Source organism: Scyliorhinus canicula, chromosome 4 (genome assembly GCF_902713615.1).
Source record: "Scyliorhinus canicula chromosome 4, sScyCan1.1, whole genome shotgun sequence".
Taxonomy (NCBI): Eukaryota; Metazoa; Chordata; class Chondrichthyes; order Carcharhiniformes; family Scyliorhinidae; genus Scyliorhinus; species Scyliorhinus canicula.
In genome coordinates, this window is record NC_052149.1 from 59,817,204 (window position 1) to 59,842,465 (window position 25,262).

The following is a 25,262-nucleotide window of genomic DNA, read 5'->3' on the forward strand; positions in this document are numbered from 1 at the left end:
GAGCCACTCCAGCGCGGGCCTAGCCCCTAAAGGAGCGGAGAATTCCGCACCTTTGGGGAGGCTCGACGTCGGAGTGGTTGGCGCCCCCCTCAATTCTGCACCCTCCTCAAGCCATGTACCCTCCCATTCCTTTGACTCCAGAATCTTGTACATTCCCTTACTTCTATCCCAGCATTGATAATGGATTTGGTTACCTCTCAACCGAGACTCCATCCTAATTTTCTTCATCTTTTCACTTCTGCTCTAGAAACTTTCATATAACCCATCTTGTCCATCGAGATTTTGGTTACTCCCATTTAATTTCTCCTTTCTTGACTTTGTATCTGAGGCCAGTCTAGCTCAGTTGGCTGGACAGCTGGTTCATGATGTACAGTGAGGCCAACAGCACCCATACCAGCTGTGGTTATTCATGAAAAGCTCTGCTTCGCCTTTCCCCCTCACCTGAAGTGCGGTGATTCTCAGGTTAAATCATCAGCAGTCAGCTCCCCGTTAAAGGAGAAAGCAGGCTATCTGGGACCATGGTGACTTTACTTGACAATGCATCTGTTTTCAGAATGATGCTGTAAATTACTTTTGAGTTTTGTTATGTTGAAGGTGTCATATAAATAGAATTTACAGTTGTTATGGCCTTGGTACACATCAGATGATAAGTAAGGTGCGACAGGACTGGTGAAGAAGCGATTCTGGAAAAGGCTTCTCACATGATAAGTTAGTTTCACAACCAATATCAATCTTTGTGCTGTTAATGGAGCACTGAAAATGCAAATAAATGCTGCAATAAAAAAATGGAACTGTTTCTGCCTGCCTGTGACAGCTTAGTAGGTTGGTGCCCACATACACGCATATAGAAAGCTTTTGATATGCCCATTTTTCAATGTCTGATGCCAGGAAGTCACTTCTCTAATCTGCTCATTAGTGGGCACTTCAGTGTTTACAGATGATTGAACAGAACAGATGGATGGGTCTTGGCATTTGCATTAAAAAACACAGTATCTGATAATAATGGGCCACTTGCTAAACGTGTTCACAATTTGATTAACTTTTCTTCAAATAATGGTAATAGCAGTGAGTTGGACAGATTTACAGAACAAAGCACGTAACACAATGTCAGTGCATTCAGTGGCTATACTGGGATGCTAACTGCTTTAACATGTACGGATCATTAACAAAAGAATATTTTATATTCTCTGGCCACTGTGCATATTTCACTTAAAATATGAAAAAGTTTGAGTTTGCATTCAAATGTTTGCATTCTTCTGCAACATAATTTTTTTCTACATTTTATTTTAAAAAAATTAGGTCAGAAGTATTATTTTTCGAAAAGCTGGAAATGGAGTATTGCTTTATAACAGTTCCGAATTCACAGGTAAACACATACTTGGTGTGGTGGTGGCTCGTGTGAAGCATAAACACTGGCAGGCCTGTTGATCGAAGCGGCCTGTTCCCATGCTATAAATTCTTTGCATTACAAGGTGGTAGAACTGTTTTCAGTCAAAGTCAAAGCAAAAAAGCCTCAAATATTTGACTCTGGCATTTGTTAAGACACACAAAGATGGGGAAATTACCCATGTGTACTTACAGGCAAGTTATCAGCTTTTCACAGCCTATTGGACACTTGAGCAATATATAAAATGGCGATATTTGTTTTACTTCTTGACACAGTGGCATTGGTTAAGCAGCTACAGCCCAATTCCTTCAGCTTCCAGTCAAGTACTTTGAATCAACTGATTACAGTCACATTTTACAAATGGAAGTCCTAACTTTATCAAATAATGCAATCATTAGATTTTTATCCTTACTCTAGCTGTGTGGTAAAACAGTTGGCTCTCTACCCCAGCCTCTCCATAAAAAGTATTGTTCAGTCAGTTATTACACCAGTAAAATAATAAAATAATTTATTGGAATCTTTAGAGGAAAACATAATCAATATCTTAGTGTAACAGAAGTATCAGTGTCTTTGATGTCTTGTAAACAAGAGAACAGTTATTCATTAAGATGAAGGGAACTTGGCATTAAACTCTTATCTTCAACACAATAGCACGTCCAAAAGCTTAAGGGAAAGTTCTGTGGATGGATATGTTCTGGAAATACATAAAAGATGATTGTTCAAAGTGTCTAATTCTAATCTGATTGTGGCTTTGACATGTGAAGGAAATTGTGAACTGATTAAAAACCATAAAGAGCCAACATCAACCCGAGCTAAATACTCATGATATTTTAATAGGGTTACAAATTGGCACTTGCTAACCATGAGATTTACTGTAACTATTGTTGTGCCATTTGGAACATTAAAAACAAAGAACAAAGTATTGCATGATTGTTAAAATTAAGAACTTAACAATTTACATGCCTCTGTCCATGCAGCTTATCCCAAAGTTTGAAAAAGAGCACACATTCATCATGCACGGCAACCTATGCATGGCAACCATCACCGAATAACAAACTAACAAAGTTACACCTGTTATAATATATAACGATTGCACATTAGATATTGTGGGACAAAAGTGTGTTGATTTGATCTTTTTAGAAAAGTGTTAATTTTGAGGGGATCTGATTGGTTTCATATTTATAAATAGAATTTATCAAACGAATACAGGAAATTTGTTCAATGTGATGCTTCGGTTCAAATACTGGAGTCAGAGGTAATTAGGTGGAAGCTTTGCACCCAAAGAATAATAGACCGTAGAAATTAATTTTGGAGAAACTCATTGAACTAGTATGAACAAATTTCAGAAGAAAGCTGATATCTTTCTGGAGAGAAAACAGGCTGAGTAGTATATGAGAAGCTGAGATCTAGCTCCAGAAAAGGAATTAGATTATTGGAAATAATTGCCAGACTACAATATTTTGCAATTATCCAACATGTCCAAAGTATAATGTAACACTGTTGCACTCACCTCCAAGACTTGGTCCCCAGCCCAGAGCCGGCTGTCTTTAGCAGCTGCACCCTCTTCATATACTTCATGAATAACTATTGCATCCTGAAATAAATCCATAATTATCATTTAGCATTACCAGAATTTGTACACATCTGGAAGCTGCTTTCCTAATCAGTTTAGATAAATCCCAGTGGTATTCATTAAATGCTCAATTTGTTTCCTGAAGAAATAAAGTAAGAAATAGCAGACATGTGTGACAAACCTTCGCTGATGTTAAATGCAAGGGTATCCCAAAGCCCTGAAGGGTAACTTGGAAAACCATTTATTTGTGGTGTATATTTTCAATTTGGTATACTGTGACACAAGATCCACAAACCAGGGAAGAATAATCCAGTTGTTTTGTGATCAATTAATAAATAATAGTTAGTAAATTACAAGAAAAACACATGGCAAGAAGGACTATAATATACTACAACAGTACACGTAACTATACTGATGGCTCTAAACACAGCATTACATGAAGTTGCACCTTTATTCCCAACTACCTACGTTTTCTGAACTCTTGAGATACACCTTGTTCTCAAACAACATCCAGTTTTAGTAGGGAAATGCTTTTAGGGAAATTAATGGGATTGAAGGCAGAGAAATATCCGGGGCCTGATAATCTTCATCCCAGAGTTCTTAAGCAAGTAACCCAAGAAATAGTAGATCCATTGGCGGTCATTTTCCAAAATTCTTTGGACTTTGGAATGGTTCCTACAGATTGGAGCAGTGCTAATATAACTCCACTGTTCAAAAAGGGAGGTTGAGAGACAAAAGGGAACTTTGACCAATGAGCCTAATGTCGGGAGTAGGGAAATTGCGAGTGTCCAAGGATTTCATAGTACAGCATTGGAAAGCAGTGGTATAATCAGAAAAAGTCAGCATGGATTTATGAAAGGGAAATCGTGCTTGACTAATCTATTGAAATTATTTAAAGATGGAACTAGTACAGTTGACAAGGGAGACTGGTGGATGTGGTTTATTTAGACTTTCAGAAGGCTTTCGATAAGGTCTCACATGGCAGATTATTATGTAAAGTTAAAGTGCTTAGAATTGCGGGTAGTATCTTGAGATGGTAAGAAAGCTGGTTAGCAGACAGGAAGCAAAAGGTTGGAATAAATGAGTCATTTTCCAATTGCAGGCAGTGACTATTGGGCACCACAGGGATCTGTGTCAGGACCCCAACTGTTCACATTATATATTAATGATTTTGATGAGGGAACTAAATGTAGTATTTGAAAATTTGCAGATGATACAAAGTTGGTTGGGATGGTGAACTGTAAGGAGGATGCAGAGATGCTTTAGCAGGATTTGGGCAGGCAGAGTGAGTGGGCATATGCATTATAATGTGGATGAATGTGAGGTTATCCACTTTGGTAATTATTTGAGTGGGTGTAAATTGAGAAAGGTGGATACTCAGTGAGACCTTGGTGTTCTTGTTCATCAGAAGTAAGTGTGCAAGTACAGCAGGCAGTAAAGAAGGCAAATGGTATGTTGGCCTTCATAGCAATAAGATTTGAGTAAAGGAACTGGGATGTTTTACTACAATTGCCGGGCATTGTTGAGGCCACAGCTGGAGTATTGTGTGCAGTTTTGGTGTCCTTTTCTGAGGAAGGATGTTCTCGCTATGGAAGGAGTGCAGTGAAGGTTTACCAGACTGATTCCTGGGATGGCGGGACTGTCATGAGAAGAGACAAAGTCGTTTCGGATTATATTCATTGGAGTTTAGAAGAGTGAGAGGGGATCGCAAAGACATTTATAAAATGTCTGGGAGGGTGTGCGAGGGGGTGGTGAGGGGAGGCGGCATGAGGGTATTGAACTCAATGATCAGCCATGATCATAAAGAATGGAGGAGCAGGTACGAGGGGACTCCTCGTGCTTCTATTTTCTATGTATGTTTCTATGTATTCTATAACCGGATGAGCTAGATTCAACAGATAATTACCACGCACAGGTTATTTGTCCACGTTTGGGAGAACCGTCTTCAGTTTCAGCGAAGGCGTAACCTTCTAGGTTTGAATGCTGGATTTTAACCAGCTGCCCTTTTTGCAATAACTTGTTTTCAAGGAGACTATTTTTTGCAGCTGGATATGGCTGTGATGGTAGATGACTCGACTGTGGCCTTTTCTCCAGTTATTGTGCTATGGATATGTAATTCTTTGCCTTTGATGTTACCTATCCTGTGGATGCAGCTTTAAGCATTCAATGCCAATTCATTTATCTTCCACTTGGAAGTTATCTCTTCTATACTCATTGTTTCCCCCTCTCACTGGTATGCTAATTTGCATATCAAAACCCCCAACAGGCATCTACCCTTATCAATCCCCCTTCTTATTTGATCCTAATTTCATTTTTTAATCTTATAAAAATCTTCTGCGGATGAATGTCGAAACTAGAGACTCAAACAGTTATTTTTTAAGCACACTGCTCCAGAACCTGATATGCTTTCCTTAAGATGCTACCACAACAGCTGGCTTTCTTTAGAACTGTTTTGCATCTGCAATAATGTGTGAGCATTTCAGTACATTAAATACGCCATATAAATGCAAGTTGCCATGGTGTGGCACTTCGATCGTGATGGCCATGTGCTTGAGACTGTGGGTTAGTTTTTCATCTTTACCATCTGGGCAGCTAACTGAGTAGATGGCCAACCCTTCATAGAACCAACTGATGTCCCTTCCATTAATTACAATGGAATCATTACCTATATTTATAAAAGGTAAATGCATTAAAAAAAACACAATACATTTAGTGGGATGATCGGGCCATTTGCTCATTGCCATCAGCTGATGTTTAAACAGTTTTGATGGTACGAGCTTGATAAAAATTGCATTAATGGGTTGCCCATATATTTCCAATGGTGGGAAAACTGGTCAGATTGGAGGTTGGAATTTTTGGCAGGCATGACGCTTATTTAAAACATGCCTGCAGCTCAAAGCTCTGGAAATGTTTGCGGCACTTGGAAGGGTTGGCCTGCAACATGTCTAAGTCAATAGGGTCTAGATTTACCAGATAGAATTTTCCTTTGTGCTTTTGTATCATGCAGTCCAGGTCAGAAAAAGCACTTACTGTCTGTGAATTAATAGTGGCCTTTGGCGGTGGGGGAGGTAGGGGGACTGTGGCAATGGGAGATCCTCCATTCAAAGTAAATGAGAGGGAAGGCGCCCCCAAAAGACAGTTACTCTCTCACCAACTTTTTCAAATGTAAAATTTAAAAAGATTTTGTTTCCAGGTTATTGTTGTGGCGTGTAGTGCGAGGAGGAAAACAAGAGTGGGAGAAAGAGAGCAAGAAGAGGGGAAGAGGGGGGAGTAGCAGGGAGGGAGTAGCGGGGAGGGAGGAGACGGGGAGCAGGGAGGGGTTAAGATAGAGCCCTTCCACAGATCTAACTAGGCAGGCAGGGATGGTCTTTAAGCCTGCCTGGAGCTCCTGACCACCCCATTTGTCCCCTGGTCTGATGCCAGGGAACTTTCAGGCAACTACATTGTCTCTGGATGCTAGAAATTACCAGTCAGCCTTCAACCACAAGCCTTAATTAGACCCGTTAAGCAGCTCAATTGGCTGCCCTGGTACCTCAGTCACTCCCCCCATCGCAGGAAAATGGGAAGATGCTGGGCAGTAACTTACTTCCTGACTCGGCAAACCCCGTCCACCATCTCCAGACACAAGTGGGAGTCTGATGGTCTGGATGTGTGCAGTTCCAACAACTCTCAAGAAGCTTGACACCATAAGGACAAAGCAGCCCATCTGATTGGCAACCCATCCACAAACATGCACTTCCTCCACCACCGATGCACAGTAGCAGTGTGTACCAACTACAGCATGCACTGCTGGAACTCACCAACGCTCTGTAGGCAGCACCTTCCAAACCCACAACTACTAACATCTAGGACAGGGGCAGTAGACTCATGGGAACACCACCATCTGGAAGTTCCCCTCCAAGCCACCCACCATTCTGACTTGGAAATATATAACCCCCTGCACGTCGCACACCATCTTGACTTGAATCTATATTGCAGTTCCTTCACTGTTATTGGGTCAAAATCCTGGTACACCCTCCCCAATAGCACTGTGGGCTGCAGTGGTTCAAGAAGGTAGCTTCACATCATTTTCTCAAGGAGCATCTAGAGATGGGTAATAAATACTAGCTTAGCCACTGAAGCTCACATCTCAATAATAAATACAAAAGTATTGAAGATGCTGGTCATCTGACTGGAATGCTTCTGCTGAAAAGTCATTGACCCAGAAACATTAAATTTGTTTCTACCTCCACTAATGCTGCCTGCCCTGCTGAGTATTTTCAGCATTTCCTGTTTTTACTTTACTCATTTGACAACGGCATTCACATTTCTATTGCTTACCAGCTTTGGCAATTGTTTGAGACTTTTGGATAGTCTATAGAGGTGCTGCCATGTCACTCCCAAGAACTGTAGAAGTTCACTCCCAACTTGTGTGGCGCTCCGGCATTAGGCATCAGCAGTTTACCATGGAGCTTGTTGCACCTGTATGAATGCTGCTGTACCTCTGTCAACAGTTCTTACAACTTAATTCAAAGCTCAAACTGCTACCATTCACTAGTGTAACATCTCCACTGCCTTTGACATGGGGACGTTTACCTCGCACTGATCAACTCTTCCAAATATCAGTGGAAATGAAAAATTGTAGTCCGATGGGAATGGTGCATGTATCCCTCAGGAAGGCAGCAACATCTGCTTCTTCACCACCCCCTCAAGGATTTCTGGCCATGGTACCAGAAAAACAGATGGGGACAGACTGCTGAAAATGAAAAATGAAAATCGCTTATTGTCACGAGTAGGCTTCAATGAAGTTACTGTGAAAAGCCCCTAGTCGCCACATTCCGGCGCCTGTCCGGGGAGGTTGGTACGGGAATCGAACCGTGCTGCTGGCCTGATTGGTCTGCTGTAAAGCCAGCGATTTAGCCGAGTGAGCTAAACCAGCCCCTCAGTGAGCTAAACCAGCCTCTCTGCTCTGGTGTAACCTGCATCCTCACAAGCATATTCCTCCTCAAATGGCAAAACGTTTCCTTACATAGGCTCCATTTGCTGCCCTTGTTGCATAGCAAGGCCATGTAGTATGCAGCAAACAGCCATTACCTGAGCACTCCCTGTGGTCTGTACAGCAGCAAATTAAACCTGTCATTCATTGGTAGCACTCTTGTCTTGGAGTCAAAAAAGTTGTGTTTCAAGTCCCCCTTCGGGAATCTGAGCACAAAAATCTAACCTGATATTCAAGTGCGGTCGGGCAGAGCATTGTACTGTCAGAAGTGGCATCTTTCAGATGAAACATTTAACTGCGACCCCATCTGCAATAATTCCCTCCTGCTCGGTGTGGCACGTTTATTGCACTGCACAGTTCCTTTAAGATTAAGGTGGCCGAGCATGCACACATCTTAAAAGGACAGTTGCTTGTGCACAGCCTGTTTGTCCCCGGCATGGCACATTCCTGATTTATGCATGGCCACCCAAACATGCACCTTAGAGGTAATATTGCATGGTTGCTCTCTTAGCTGTAAATTAAAGAAAATATGACTTCAAGAACAGGGAAGTTATCCCCAATGTCCTGCAATTTATATTTCTCAATCGACATAATTTAAAAAATAGATTAACTGGTACTTATCACATTGCTGTTTTTGGGGCTTGGTTGTGTGCTAATGAGCTGCCACATTTCAAACGTTACAATTTTATTGCTATTCTTTCACAGATGCGGGTGTTGTGGCCAGGCCATCATTTATTGCCCCTCCCCAATTGTCCTTGAGAACATCGAGGGCCGAAGGGCCTGTTCTGTGCTGTACTGTTCTATGTTCTAAGTGATGGTGAGCTGCTTTCTTGAGCCACTGCAGTAGGAAGGGCATTCCAGGATTTTGACACAGCAACAGTGAAGGAACTGCAATGTAGATTTACGTCAAGATGGTGTGGTTACACATTTATCAAAGTATTCAACTGGCTTTGGGACATCCTCAGGTTGCAAATAGCTCTGTATAAATGTAATTGATTCTTTGTTTGTCCAGGCAGTGTAAACATTGTCGGAATATTCCACGGTCAGTTTGAAGATGGCTCTGGTTATCCCATGGCATCATTTATTCAGCCAGCAAGCATTTTTTCTACACTGCTATGATCAGCCAGCTTTAATCAGCCAGTCCCCAAGCAGCCAGCCTTTGAATTTCTTCGGTTATCACCAGACAGCATTGTTTTAGGGCTCTTCAGGCTTTTTTCTCTTCTTACATCCTCCATGAACTTAAGTTCATTCAAAACCTGCCTGTATCCTAACACTCATCCTGCTCATTGACGCCCATTGACTCCTAGCCTACCAATGTGTTAATTTTAAAATTCTCATCCTCGTGTTCAAATCCATCCATTGCCTTGGATGTAACTTTCAGCTGCCTTACCATCCTCCAAGGGCTCTTTGTTCCTCCATCTCTTGTGCACCCCACTCACTTTGTCCCAGTATAGTTGCTGATGTCATCAGCTGCCTGACTCAAACACCCTCCCTAAACTTTTTTGTCTTTCCATCTCGTTCTCTTCATCTTCAAGAGGTTAGGCGGTTAATTCACAAAATAAAAGCACATGGGAGAGGAGGCAACATATGTGTCACTGGCTAATGGGTAGAAAAAGAGAGTAGGAAGAAATGGATCTTTCTTGCATTGGCAGGCTGTGGCAAGTGGAGTGCTGCAAGCATTAGTCCTTGGGCCTCAGCCGTTCAAAATAGATGTCAATGATTTGGATGTGGGGATGAAATGTAATATTTACGAATTCATCGAAGATACAAAGCTAAGTAGGATTGTGTGTTGTGAGGAAGATGTAAAGCGGCTACAGAAGAAATTGGACAGACTGAATGTGTGGACAACGTGGCAGATAGAATATAATGTGGAAAAATGAGAGGCAATCCACTTTGCTGGAAGGAACTGGTGTGCAGAGTATTTCCTAAATGATAATAAACTATAAAGTGTAGATGAACTAATGGACCTGGGCATCCTTGTTCCTAAATCACTGAAGTTTAACACGCAGGTGCAGCAAGCTATTAGGAAGGCTAATGAAATGGGGCCGGTTTATGGCTTATCAGACGAGGAGTGTAATGAACAAGAGGCAGCAGTCTGATCCAGATGTTTTTCAAAGTGCAACAGGGGGAAAGATGGCGGAGGGCTCTGGGTGTTGTTGCCCACCCAGTGGTCTACTGAACAACTGGTGGAATTCTTGAATGCTAAGTTCCAACAGCAGAGGCAAAAGGCCTCAGAGGACTTGGTCAAGGAGGTGGAGCCACTCAGGGCGACTATTGGGAGAGTCGAATAGAAGCTGGAGGTGCAGAATCTGGCGCTCCAGGATGTGGAGAAGTCAATGGTAGAACATGAGGATTGGCTGGCCTCGTTGGAGACCGAGATGATGCTCATGATGGAGGGTCAGTAGTGGCTGAGGGAGAAGGTGGAGGACCTGGAGAATCACTCCAGGAGGCAGAATCTTCAGGTAGTGGAATTGCCTGAAGGGATCGAGGGAATGCAAACCACAAAGTACGCGGTGAATATGTTTAAGAAGTTGGTGGGGGAGGGGTTCTTCTTGGATCCCCCCCCCCCTACCCAACCTCCCCTGAGCGCTCAGGGCATTGAGGAGGCTGAAGGTGGAGGAGCAGCCGGGGGCAATGGTGGTGTGGTTTAATCGTTTTCTTGATGATGAGAAGATTCTGAGGTGGGCAAAGGAGACGGGAAAGTACACCTGGGAATGAAACATGCTGCGGTTCTACATAGAGCCAGAGAGACGGTATATGAGTACGGGGAAAATCCAGTAGGATGCTTGCGCACCAGCTGAGAAGCAGGCTAGGGTGAGAGAAATTGGGAGGATGAGAGATGATAGGGGTACGGTGGTATTGGAGTCAGAGGGGGCGAACAAGGTTTTTGAGGCTTTTTACAGAAAATTGTATAGTTCGGAGCCTCTGGTGGGGGATGAAGGGAAGAGGAAGTTTTTGGACGGGCTTGAGTTCCTGAAGGTCTGAAGGTGGAGGAGGCAAGGTGAAGGGGCTAGGGGCCCCAATCGGGTTGAGGGAGGTGATGCAGGCGGGGAAGGCCCCAGGTCTGGATGGGTTTCCAGTCGTGTTTTTGTAAGAGGTTTGGGTTGGAGCTGGGTCCCCTGCTAGTCAAGATGTATAATCAGTCGTTGGAGAGGGGAGCGCTTCCCCCCACGCTGTCTCAGGCTTTGATACGCTTATTTTAAAGGTAGACAAGGACCCGGAACAGTGTGGATCGTACCACTCAATGTCATTGTTGAATGTAGATGCAACGTTCTAGGTGAAGGTGCTGATGACATGGATAGAGAATTGTATGCCGGGGGTAGGTGAGGACCTGACGTGATTTGTGAAGGGTCAGCAGCTGTCGGCGAAAGTATTAAGGTTATTTAATGTAATTATGATGCCTACGGAGGGCTGAGAAGTTGAAGTGGTTGTGGCAATGGACACGGAGAAAGCTTTCGATCGGGTGAAGTGGGCATACTTATTCGAAGCGTTGAGTGGTTCGGGGTTGGGAAGGAATTTGGGTCGGAATTTGGGTCTGGGTTCGGCTGCTGTATAAGGCGCCTAAGGCGAATGTTCGGACAACAAAATCAGTTCAGAATATGTTGGGTTGCACCGGGGGAAAAGGCAGGGGTGCCCACTCTCCCCACTGCTCTTTGCCCTGGCGCTTTTGCACCACTGGTAATGGTGCTTAGGAGCGCGAGGAGATGGAGGTGTATAGAGAGGGGGGGGGGGGGGGGGGGGGGGGGGCTGTTGAGCGCAGAGTTTTTTTGTACATAGATGATCTCCTGCTGTACATTTCTGGTCGGGAGCTTGGGGATAATGGGGATTTTGGGGGAGTTTGGTCACTTTTCGGGGTACAAGCTTAACATGGCGAAAAGTGAGGTGTTCCCAATTAGTGCTCGGGGCAGGAGAGGAAGTTGGGAGAACTGCCTCTCTGGTTGATAGGAGCTAGTTCTCATTACCTTGAGATGCAGGTGGCGTGGAGTTTAGCCCAGCTGCATAAGTTGGTGGAGGGAATAAAAAGCAGACTTTTAAAAAATAAATTTAGAGTACCCAATTTAATTTTTCCAATTAAGGGGAAATTTAGCATGGCCAATCCACCTACCCTGCACATCTGTGGGTTGTGGGGGGGTGAGCCACGGAGAGAGTGTGCAAACTCCACACAGACAGTGACCTGGGGCCGGGATTGAACTCGGATTCTTGGCGGAGTTAGATAGCAGTGCTAACCACTGTGCCACCGTGCCACCCTAAAAGCAGACTTTAAAAGGTGTGATGTGCTGCCATTGTTGTTGGCTGGTTGGGTCCAGACGGTAAAGATGGCGGTGTTCACATCGGTTAAATTTCAACTGTGTGTAGAAATTCCTTCTTGAGATCTTAACATCTATTCTGGCAAGGAAGTAACCATTATTCATTATGGTGTATTAAATTGGATTTTTAGAAAAGATGTGTGTAATTTAACCTTCACTGGTAAACTACGTACCTCACTATTTAATTATATTTCATAATTTACTCCTTCCTTCCTTTCTCTTTTGGTTTTATCCATGTTTCATGGGGTTGCTCCAATGCTGGCTGATCACTCCTTCTTATCGAGCATAATCTTTCTGTATTGAGCTGGTGGTTTTACAGCCGAACACCCTTCCTGATGCTAATCCTCCCCACTTATCTGGGCTGACTCCGATACAGACCGATTTGACATTGCATAATTTGCTACTCTGTTAAAAAGAGACATTTTGTATTTCTTAACTGGGTTTTTAACCAGCATATTCAATTCACCTCCATGAATTACATGCTCCCCACTTTCAGCCTTCCAAACCTCCACAATGAAAGTTACTCACCAACAATGTGTCTCTTCCACCCACAATACTGAGACCAAGTCCAGAACGTCCTTTTGATATTTCCAGGATAGTTTCTTGTCCTGGGACTACAGGACATGTTGCTGGATCTGGCACTACTCCAGGCATTGATATGTTACCTTTACAAGCAGGGTAATTCAGGAACATACAGTCAGGCAGAGAACAGTACAAGCATTGCTTATCCTTCAGAAACTGTGTGCTGTGAGTATGTCATATACATACAACCAGCAACTAGGACTCAAATAAATGTGCATTGTTAAGTGTAGTAAAAGTAAAAATCAAAGCAAGACAATCATAACTACAATGAATGTTGATTTATTCATATCTTTCATTTCTAAAGTTTTTTTTATGATTACAAGATAACAACAGTCAAGAAAAGCCATTGTAATACATCCACCCAGAGAGATCTTAACATCTATTATGGCATCCAATTGTTTCTTGAACAATTACAGGCTTCATGCTTCGGTTTCAACTCTATTTGGAAATTTATTTCACACATTAATCACTCTTTGTGAGAAAAATAATTGCCTGACTTTGGTCCTAAATGACCTTTTATTCATTTAATCTGTTCTACTCCACCAGTTTAAAGTAATAATTGGGATGACCGTTTTCTACTCCTAACCAACTTAAATATCCCGATAAGATCACTTCTCAAGGGTCTTTTCTTCAACTTGACAAATCCAAGTCTACCTAGTCTTTTCTCATAAATCAGGCATTGGCTATCAGCTTTGGAGCTATTCCTCCATTACGTTCAGAACTTGAATGTGCCTCTTATCATTTGGTGATTGGATACTGGTTACAGCATTCAAGGTATGGTTCAGTGAGCACCATGCAATTTGATCATTACGTGTCCAACTTATATGCTCTTGTTTTGTCTATGCATGTCAACATTCTATTAGCTTTGCTGATAGTAGCTCAGCATTGGCTGAAAACATTTAGCATTAAATTCACCAAGATTTTAAAAATCTACTCCAATACTATTTACTATGTGTAGCACTTTGTTTAGGCATTTTCCATCAGAGAGGGCAGTGACATGATTCTGCCATGTAGAGGCCCGAAAATAATCGAACAGTGACAATACTTTCTCTATGTTCTTTGAGTGAATTGTTCTGTTCTGTGACTCAGCTTCTTCTGGAGCTCACACTATAAATCACTAATATTGCATAATACTTTAAGATTACTTTAAATTAGCAAGAGAAATATGGACCCAGGGATAATGAGTGTAGCTATAAAGGAATACTAGAAAATAATATGTGAGATACCAGAACAACTATTTAGAATACACAAATTAATTTTGAGTAAGTGATCAAAAGAGTGGATGAAGAGCCCAATGGAAATTGTCCAAGTGAATTTGATAAAATTCTGAAAAGTTGGCTACTGGAAAAGTTTAAAGATGTTGGGCGAGATTCTCCAATAATGGGGCCATGTCCCCATATCATTCCGGACTTTCCTGAAGAAAGTCCGGAGCCATTCTCCTACCTGGAGGGGGCTAGCAGGGCCCCGGAGTGCTCCTCACAGCTCCAGCTGCCGATACAGGACTCTGCACTTCTGGTTCGGGGTCTAAGCACGCGCACAGCAGCAGCCTGCGTTGGCCACCCTGCGCGACATGGCGGCCCCACACCGCAGATCGCCCCCCCCTCCAGATTGTGCGCGCCATGGATCGATGGCCCCCGACCGGTAGCCTGGATGTCCTGGAGCCCCCCCCCCCCCCCCCCCCCCCCCCCCACCCCCCGGTGAATAAACTCCCGCCCCCCCACCAGGGCAGTCGTGGACTGAGTCTGCAGCCGCCACGCCGAGTTCCCGACGGGTGGAATCATGAGAGAACCACGACGTCGGGAACTCAGCCAGTTGACGGTGGAGAATCGCCGCGGGGGCCTATTTCAATGGCCCCCGACTAGCTCCGCTTAGACCGCGTGAGTGCGATTGGCGCCAATTCTCCCGGGACCAGAGAATCGCGAGAGTGACGTCGGACCTGATCTCAGGGTTGACGTCCATTCTCCGCCCCCACGCCGAGGCTCGGAGAATCCCGCCCTGGATTTTCCCCTCTAGGGGACCAGTAAAATGTTTAGCTTCAAAGCACAGCAAAGAAGACAAAGGGTGGAGAGTAATTACGTCATGTCTCAAACCAAATTTTGCGACACCAGAATTTCTTTGGCATTCTCAAATGGGTAGAGGTGGGCTTGCACCTGGAGTGCCGGAACGCCACAAACCAGTGGATTGATGGGTGACTCAAGTTTACTCTAAAGGAATTGCAGGAATTTCTTCTTCTGAACCCCCACCTGTCGTAAGGTGGGAGCTGGGAGAACGTTTGAAGGTATTCCAGATTCTGTCCAAAGGCCCACATTAGGTGGTCAGATTACCATTGGGAGTGGGGCCAGGCCTCTTCCTTAATAGGTTCACACTCTTCAATTATGTTATGCCTGTTAGACACCTCACAGGGCGCACAGTACGTTTAGAGCAACGTGAACTTTGTTTTCAATGCTTTATGCTCTGACAATTCAGACATTGATGAACCATAGCTGTTTCAATAAACGTTTTATGTAAATTATTTTCATTAGGGAAAAAAATTAAACACAGCACTCACAAAAGAACCTTCTAACATTCATGTCAGGCTTCTGAATAGGTTGAATAGCACAAGTTCATGAAAGCACTGTGGGTGGATAGTCACAGATTAACCTTCCATTTAGAAATGAAATAGTAACTCTAGACTTAATTTACCACAGTATGAAAAAGAAAGGTTGGAAATACTTACTGCGATCTGAATCAGTGTTAAGATATGAAGGTGGAGGCACTGGAGATGGTTGCAATGACTTGTCCTGACAACTGATAGTTAACTTCACTGTTCCTTTGACCTTTTTGAGAAGGTTGATGGCCTAGAATAGGAACAAAAAATGTTATATCTAATTTCAATGAGCTTAAAATACAAAAGAAAGGGAACTCATAGAACATGCAGTGCAAAAGGAGGCCATTCGGCCCATTGAGTCTGCACCGACCCACTTTAAGCCCTCACTTCCACCCTACCCCTGTAACTCAATAACCCCATCTAACCTTTTGAGCACTAAGGGCAATTTAGCATGTCCAAGACTTAATACAAAAATATTGCTGACACTCCAGTGGCATACTGAGTGAGTGCTACACTATGGAGTTGTCATCTTTTAATGAGGACTTCCCTTTCAGGTGAACATAAAAGAGCCATGCTATTATTTTGGAGAAGAGTTAATCTCATTATCCTGGCCAATGTTTATCCCTCAATCAGCATCACAAAAATTTGCTTTATAATTGCTGTTTGTGGGAGTTTGCTGCACCCAAGTTGGCTGGCATGCTTCTTACATTGCAATATCGCCGACATTTCAAAACATCCAGTGGTCATGAAAGCCAATATATTACAGCAAGACTTTCCTTTTTAATTTTCTCTCCTTTCAGCATTCCAAAGGAACTCCAAGATATATTGGTCCACTCTTCAATCACCCTCAATAACCCTTTCCTTTCTGGTGTACCTTCCCACACAAGCACAGGAAATACAATACCAGTTCTTTTACCTCCTCACTCCTGACTGTCCAAGATCCTAAACAACCCTTCCAGATGAAACAGCAATTTCATTGAACTTTCTCCAATTCACTGTACTGTATTTGCTATTCACAAAGTAGTTTCACCTACATCGGAGTGGGCAGTCACAGATTGGGTGATCACCTTGCTGAATATCTCCATTCAGTCCACAAATGTGACCCTGAGCTTCTGGTTGCCTGTCAGTTTAATTCATCATCCCATTTCCACTCTGACCGTGACCTCCTACATTGTTCTAATGAAGCTCAATGGAAGCTCGAGAAATAGCATCCGATCGATTGGTTAGGCACCTTATTGTTACCATTCACATCTTTTCCAGAACCATCATTCATCTCTTTACTTTTCCCATGGCTATCCCCTTTGGCATTGCACCATTATCCTTTTGTTATTTAATCTCTTTTGCCTTTCGACCTATCACAGAGCTTACCTTTTGCTTTTCTCTCTTTCCTTCTCTCAACTTTCATAGAATTTACAGTGCAGAAGGAGGCCATTCGGCCCATCGAGTCTGCACCGGCTCTTGGAAAGAGCACCCTACCCAAGGTCAACACCTCCACCCTATTCCCATAACCCAGTAACCCCACCCAACACTAAGGGCAATTTTGGACACTAAGGGCAATTTATCATGGCCAATCCACCTGACCTGCACATCTTTGGACTGTGGGAGGAAACCGGAGGAAACCCACGCACACACGGGGAGGATTGCAGACTCCGCACAGTGACCCAAGCCGGAATCGAACCTGGGACCCTGGAGCTGTGAAGCATTTGTGCTATCCACAATGCTACCGTGCTGCCTATTCGCCAATGTTTTTTTAGTTCTGATGAAAAGTCACTAACCTGAAATGTTAACTTTGTTTATCTCTTTTCACACATGTTTCCTGACCTGCCGAGTCTTTCCAGCATTTTCTGTTTTTCTGTCACTTGTGTCTTCACTTTCTACCTGTAGGCTTTAGGCATTAAGTTTTAAGAATCTTGAATAGTATGCTATAATCAGGGTCCATTTTATCAATAAAATGGATATGAAGAACTAGTGCTTCTCTCTGTTTAATGAAGGAAGTGAGCAAAACCCCAGAACTGGTGAAGACCGAAAGTATTAAGTCTTTGATGTTTCACAGAGCAGGAGAGCTGGGTGCGTGTGTGCTTAAACTTATCATTACCTTTTCTGGAGGCTGTGCTACTACATTTTCATCATCCACAGCCAGAATTCTATCGCCTACTTTGATTCTTCCATCCTAAAATTATAAATTGCAATAAGTTGGTATAACAGATTTTTAAATTATATTTTTAATAAATATGCAGAAGGACAATATTATGGCACAGATTTTACAGTTAGAATAACAGCAGGACTATCAGTGTTTACCATTATTAAGGTGCAAAACAGACAGCATTTCTGGCACTCACACACGCTCAATTCAATAAGAAAATCTGAAATTGCTGTACGATGTTCCCTGATCCTCTCTAATGGCATGTGACTCAAAGACTCAGAATGAAATAGATGAAGGAAATGAAGTTGAAGTACTTACCCACTATACACTAACTGAAAAAGGAAGGTTTATTCATTCAAATAAAAGTGAATATTTAGTTCACTTTAATTACTGAAAATTTACTTCCAAAACTATGCCGTTTCATTCCTTTAGATGCCATCTATTGTTTGAAATTTCCAACTTTAAAAAACTTTTTGTTTCTGTGCATTTTAATCTCTTTCTCTTAATCCTATATTTATTTCCTACTCTTTGTTTATCTTCTTATACCTGATTAGCATCAAGTTCACTATTCTTATCTATGCTTCCTGGTTCAGACACTGTGGGGGTAATTTTACCCCCCTAAAGCAGGTGGTCTTTGTTTGGTTGCCGGCGGAGGGGAGGGGGGGGGGGACCATATTTAGGTTTCAACGGAGGCAGTCAGGAGGAGGATGTGCGACCAATCCAGTCTGGCACTGAAACCTGTTAAGGAAGTTACACTTCCTAAAATGTATTTGTTGTAGTGATATGTATATATAGAGACATGTAAAGGGTTAATGATTACATCTTAGTGTAACACAACCACTAGATGGCAACACTAGATTCCACTATAAATATGAGAACTCAAAGGATCTTGGATCTCTTATAGCCAGGAGTGACTGGACAACAGAGTGTAGTTTAAATTAGTTAATACTTTAATATATTACCTGATTACTAATTATAGTTCAGTAAAGTGTGAAAACTCAATATTAATCAATTTGTTATTCATTAAATCTGTTTTGCTTTAAGTTGAAGATTGGTGGTTTCTTCAGAATCATACCATCAGACCATTCTGGATATATAAAGCAAAGAGTAACGATATATTACCAAAGAGTAAAATAAACCTGGTCATTGGCTACAGAAACATGCTAGCATAATCTAGTAAACACATGAAAAAGAAAAATCTAAGAAGCTATTCGACTTGAGAAATATAATCTTCAAACAACAGAACTTCGAAGACTAAAGGATAGATGGATACAGCTCAAGCTCCTCTACACCTAAAGATAACCGGTAACTTAAATGTAAAGTGGCGTTTATTCAAACAGCAATTTCAAATCTATCTAGAAGCTTCTGATTTGACTAATGCAATCGATGCTCGCAAAATTGCTTTGCTATTAACTTTGGCTGGTCAACATGCAATTGAGATCTACAATTCCTTTCAGTACACTGCGGGTCAAGACAAAACAAAGTTTGATATAATTCTTGCCAAATTTGATGACCATTGTAAAATACAGACTAATGAGTTGTTTGAGCACTTCATATTTAATAAGAGATTACAAAACAAGGGTGAAACAGCATTGTTACTAATCTGAGACAGCCAGCACAATCCTGTAACTTTTCTGCACTCCATGATTTGGGACCAAATAGTGTTTGGTATCAATGATGAACAGCTTAGAGAACGATTACTTAGGCAAAAGGATTTAAATCTAGGAATCGCGATCGAAAATTGTCTTGCTCATCAACAATCAAAAAATCAGTACCAAGAGTATCTCCGTGAAAAGGGCGCGAAAATTCACCACAAGATTGAATGTGTTAAGGCAGTGTCGCAGATAAAAAAGATGCACCTTTCAGACGGCAGCCATCTTGCGCATGCACACTCTAACCCTGCACATACGCACTTCGTGAAAAAATGCGAGGTGGGCGACAATCATTCTGCACATGTGTGAAGATGTGTCGTGCGTAATGACATCATCGTCATGATGTGTTTAAGGTGTGGAACCTCCCACTTCCAAACAAAATGCCCTGCTAGAGGAAAACAATGCTCACAACGTGGCAAATTAAACCATTTTGCTGCACAGTGCAGGTCCTCACTCGCATTTAAATCTGCTAAACAGGCTTCAAGACAAATTAATGTACGAAGTGTTGAATCCAAAGAAAAAGATATAGAAGAGAATTTTTCAACAGACACAGATATTTACTCACTGGAACACATGTTCTTTGTAGGAATAATAGAGAAATGTAAAGACTCTACTGAAGTAACAACATCTCCTAAATTAATTAACTCTATAAATTCGGACACTGAATGGAACACTGTTTTAAAAGTTAAAAACTGTCCAATTAAATTCAAGTTGGATACAGGCACTTCAGCTAAATTGCTTTCAAAGCTGGATCTCACTAAGCTTAAGCAAACACTTGAGGTACTTCCAGCAGCCTGTAGATTAAAAGACTACAATGGCAGTTCAGTTTCATTGATTGGACCATGCTATTTGAAGATTTCCAACAAGAATATTGTGACTTCACGAAGATTCGAGATTGTGAAGTCAGATAAATCATCACTCTTCGGTGCACAAGCCTGCAAGGGGTTACACCTAATACAACAAATTTATACTGCAACTTCGTCTCAATCCATACTACATGATGATATCCAAAGTATATTAAATTGGTATTCAGATGTCTTTCAAGGCATGGGTACATTTCCATTCAAGTATAAGATCTTGTTAAGGATGGATGCGAAACCTGTGGTACATCTTCCTAGGAGAATTTCTGCTCCACGAACAGAAAGATTAAAACTAGAATTGGAAAATCTACAAAACCAAGGAATAATTTCAAGAATCACTAAACCGACTGATTGGGTCAGTTCGACGGTTTGCGTGAAGAAACTGCCAGGTGATCTATGAATATGTATAGACCCCAAGGATCTAAACAAAAACATCATGAGGGAACACTATCCCACTTCCAAAATGCAAGGAGATCACCAGCAAGATGGCAAATGCACGCATCTTCACCAAATTAGATTCATCGCAAGGTTTCTGGCAAATGCGATTGGATGACTCAAGCAGAAATCTCTGCACCTTCAATACACCTTTTGGAAGATTTTGCTTTAATCGAATGCCTTTCGGAATAATCCAAATCCAGATCATCTGCCAGTGCTACAGAAAATGAAACAGCAACGTACTCGTCAATAAATGTACTGTGACATACATGCAACTCAGTTGGAAACATTGCTTACGGATGACACTGTCAGGATCGCGATACCTGATGGAGGATGGTCTGTTCCTGCCAGAATCATAAGACAAGCAGCACCATGCTCGTACATCGTTAAAGCTGAAGGAAACATTCTTTGTAGAAATCGGCGAGCACTTCACAATATTAGGTTACACAATAAAAATTTTCCAGACTTACAACTAAATGAATCAATATTTCAAGATACATTAACCACATTTGGTGCTGTGATGACATGCAAATAACTAATCATCACCTCCTTGTCAATTAAGATCAACGAGAAGAAAACCGAATAGATTGAATTTGTAAATACTGTAAATTGTGTGATCGTTACTCATTTTTCCTTGTACAAAGATATAGACATCAAGTTTTGTGTTGTCATACATTTTTTCCTTTGCTACACATAAGAAAGAAATGTTTAAAAAAGGGGGATGTAGTGATATGTATACAGAGAGACATGTAAAGCGTTATTGATTACATCTTAATGTAACACAACCACTAGATGGCAACACTAGATTCCACTATAAATATTGAACTCAAAGGATCTTGGATCTCTTCCAACCAGGAGTGACTGGACAGCAGATTGTTAGAGAGATAGATCACAGCATAGCTAGTACGCACAGTTTAAATTAGTTAATACTTGAATATATTATTTGATTACTAATTATAGTACACTGTAGAGTGTGCAAACTCAATAGTAATCAATTTGTTATTCATTAAATCTGTTTTGCTTTAAGTTGAAGATTGGTGGTTTCTTCAGAATCACACCATCGGACCATTCTGGATATATAAAGCAAAGAGTAACGATATATTACCAAAGAGTAATATTACATTTGATTGTGGGAAATGGGTAACACCAGTAAGGCGGCATTACCCATCCCTAATTGCCCTTTGGAAAATGGCAGTGAGCTGCCTTATTGAGCTATTGGAGTATTTGACTTTTCTGTTGCAGTTTGAGGCAACTGGTTGGCTTGAGAGGCCATTTTAGAGAGCAGCTAATAGTCAACCACATTGCTGCAGGCCTGGAGTCACATACATGTAGGCAAAATCAGGGAAGGAGACAAATTTCCTTTTCTAAAGGATGTTAATGAACCAGGTTTGTTTTTGCAACAACCTGGTAGATTCAAGATCATTATTATAATTGAGACTAAATTCCTACTCCAGTTTTCATTCATCGATTTAATTATTAAAATTAGAATTTCCCCAGCAGCCACAGTGGGATTTGAACTTATGTTGCCAGAGCATTTGTTCGGGTAGCTGGATTAGTCGTCCAATTTGGGGACCAGATTGAACAGCACTCAGGGTTTCCAAGGGGATCGGAGGCCCCCAGCTCCATTCCCTATGGGCAGGAGGGTGCCCTGGCATTGCTGGTGCAACCTGGGTACCCGGACTGTGCCAGTCTGGCACCTTGGCAGTGCCAACCTGGCACCTTGACAGTGCCACCTGGGGAGCAGTACCAAATGGCGCTCGCCTGAGGTGAAGGGATGAAATCCCAAAGCCTCAGGTACCTTGGAAATCTGTACATTAGAGTAAGGTTTACTGCCTTGCTCTAATATGCAGATTTGCCAAAAGGTGATCCTCCCCACTGTGGCCAGGATTCTCCTTCCAGCGTCTCGTGAGATTCTGTTGAATCTCGCGAGGCGCTGCGAGCCGGGTGGATCTGGGGAGCGGAGTCTCCCGGCTTTCACTGGCCACCCTGCGCCGCAGTTTGGCGTCCCTTGGGAAATCTGGAAGGTAAAAGGAGGTGAGAAATGCTACACCCATAAGGCAGGTTCCTTTACAGCACTGCTTGTCGGTGAGGAGCAGGAATATTTCCCCCAAGCTCAATTATCTGAAACTACTCCTGTCAACACCATCAACCCTACCCCCATTAAAGCTGCAATCTGTCACTTCTCCTTCCATCCCTTGGTCCCTCGCACCACTCTAGCAGCATCTCCCCAACATAACAACCATTTATTCACTCTCCTGCATCCCGTTTTCAGACCCAACCACCATTTGCTCCCCAATCTCCACCCGCCCCCACCCCCCAAAAAAAAAATCATGCCTACCTCTCACAAAGGTGGGCCAATGGGTGGAAAAACAAATTACAAATATTCAAGAAACCTGGGGCGGATTCTCCGTTGCCAATATCGTAATCGCCGATCGGGCGGAGAATCGACTCCGGCACACAAATCGGGGACAGCGCCGGTTTGATGCCAGTCAGCCATGCTCTGCCCCCTCAGATATGACACCCTTGCCTTTGCTTCCCTAATCGCCCACCAGGTAATCCTGCTTGGCTGGTGATCAGCAGCACCACCCATAGCTGCAGACTGGCTGGCAGACCTATTGGAATTTCTCCATCCGGAGAAGATCAAATACACCATCAGAGGGTCGGAAGATGGCTTTCACAAAGCATGGAGGCAATTCAGCAGCCTGTTCCAGGGCCTGTTTGAAGCCAATAATGGATAGAAAGGGAGGCGGATGGGGGGACACATGGGAATCACCAGGACCATGGAAAGCAGACAGGAACAAAGGGGGGGTGGGAGGCAACGAGACAGACTCCCAAGAAAACGACGGGCAGATACACAGGGAGAGACCGACACGGGGGCCAGAGGGCCCCCCCACAAAGCTATAAGAGCAAAACAAGCAACAAATAAACCATCTAATGTGGAGGAAAGGGCCTAATATAGGGTCCAAAAATAGTAGAAAAGAGGAGGGGGATCAAAGGTGGGGGTGCGGAAAGAGGGGGTGCCAAAAAAGGAACAGCATGTAAATTAAATAATAACCGATCAATCATCTTCTGTACAGTATAAAAATGTAAACTTCAATAAAAATATTTGTAAAAACAAAGTCTTGGAGGAACTAGAAGTTTTTTCAGCTCAACGTCAGGGATACTAATGCCATCATCTCAACATTCTGCCCCAACATTACACCCTTGCCAATACATTTCAAACACCTCCCTGGCCATTGCTGCAGATGAACCAGATAGTTTGGAACACATGTTGCTTCTTTCGTAAAGGCAGCAGTCTATTTTTGCTTTTGCTCCAAAATCAACTGCCTCCATCCTGATATCACCACGTCGATCACTGATATCCTCATTCATTAATCTTTAGATTTTACTGTTTCTGGACCGTCTCCCATAATACACCTGCCATTATCGCACTCACTCACCACTTCTGTCCTTGCTAATCTGCGTGGTTTCCTAACCCAAATTTAAAATTACCAGCATGTCACGATTATCTTTCTGACACCTTTTCAGGCACCATAATTCCTGAATTGCTCTAACTCTGACCTTTCCTGCACATGACTCCCCTTGTCTGTCACGCAACAACAGTTGGCCAAGCCTTCAGCTGCCTAGATTCAATGTTCTGAAATTCTCTTCCTAAAATTCTCCTATTCTTTTTCTCTTATTTTCAGTACTTCCTACTCAAAACCCACCTTTTCAACCAAGCTTTCAGTTACTCATCCGAGTATTCCCTTCTTTGACTCAGCAAATTCTCTGAGCAGCACCTTGGCATACATTTCTATGTTAAAGGTGGTATATAAATACAAGTTGTTTTTGTGGTTGCAGTGATTGGAGTATGGCAACAAAAAAGAAAATAATACCATAGAACTTTCATGATACGAAGTTGTTTAAGCTTAGCATTGAACAAATTGTGTAGTATATCTCAGAAATCATTCACTCGGGATTGAATTCTGGTCAATAGTGCGAGACCACCTGTGGTGGCTTTACCTCACTGTGCACTTGCAACAGCGTAATTTTAACCACTCTGGAATTTCCCAGTCAATGCTACTGCTGCTTGCTGACATTAAAAAGTATATTCAACATGTTGAGAAAGATCTTTTCATCATTTTGGAATTCAAAAGCACAATACCGCAGATGCTGAAAATCCCAAATAATATTAAGGTTTAATGTCAGACCTCCAACCTGCCTAGGTAAACAGCAAGTACTCAAAATATTGAATTGTTTTCTTACCTTTATAGCTGCCCCATTGTCAGTAAGACTTTTAATGACAACTCCTTCGCTTGTGTTGTCTTCACTAACAGCAAGACCAAGGCCACTCTGGTCCTATAAATTAGATTTTAGAGTCAATATTTTACATTCTGATTGTTCATCAACTTGTATTTGGCGAGTCATTACTAACCTATCAAATAATATGCTACACAGACCAGAAAGTTCTATGTGAAATTCTATTTTGTATTGTTAGCTGATCTCAGGAATGAAGGAGCACTACAATTGTTCTCCATGTCCTTGGACTCAAATGGGGGCAGATGGGGATGGAGAATCACCCAGGGATTTTGCTCTTGGCTGCGATCCATGTAATCTGCTGGAGAGCATACTTTTGCTATCTAGGGTGGAAACAGAATTGAGATTAGCTGCCATGCCTCAACTTCAGGATTCAAATTCATGCTAACACTCTGAGCTTATGCATGAAATGCCTTAGGACCATTAGTGGGAGCGAATACTTGCAGGGTGCGGGAACATGCTTAG

General features: G+C 42.4%; 1 protein-coding gene across 3 annotated transcripts in view; it reads right to left on the minus strand.

The window, feature by feature from the left end:
- Positions 1 to 25,262, minus strand: part of LOC119964616 (inaD-like protein) — a 391,845-nt gene that overhangs the window by 53,911 nt on the left and 312,672 nt on the right. For all 3 annotated transcript variants that reach the window (XM_038794319.1, XM_038794317.1, XM_038794318.1), the window contains 5 exons: positions 24,747 to 24,839; positions 17,507 to 17,581; positions 15,541 to 15,661; positions 12,771 to 12,907; positions 2,898 to 2,981 (listed from right to left, as the gene is read on the minus strand). In XM_038794319.1, coding sequence (XP_038650247.1) covers positions 2,898 to 2,981; positions 12,771 to 12,907; positions 15,541 to 15,661; positions 17,507 to 17,581; positions 24,747 to 24,839 — 510 coding nt within the window. The remainder of the gene's footprint in view (positions 1 to 2,897; positions 2,982 to 12,770; positions 12,908 to 15,540; positions 15,662 to 17,506; positions 17,582 to 24,746; positions 24,840 to 25,262) is intronic.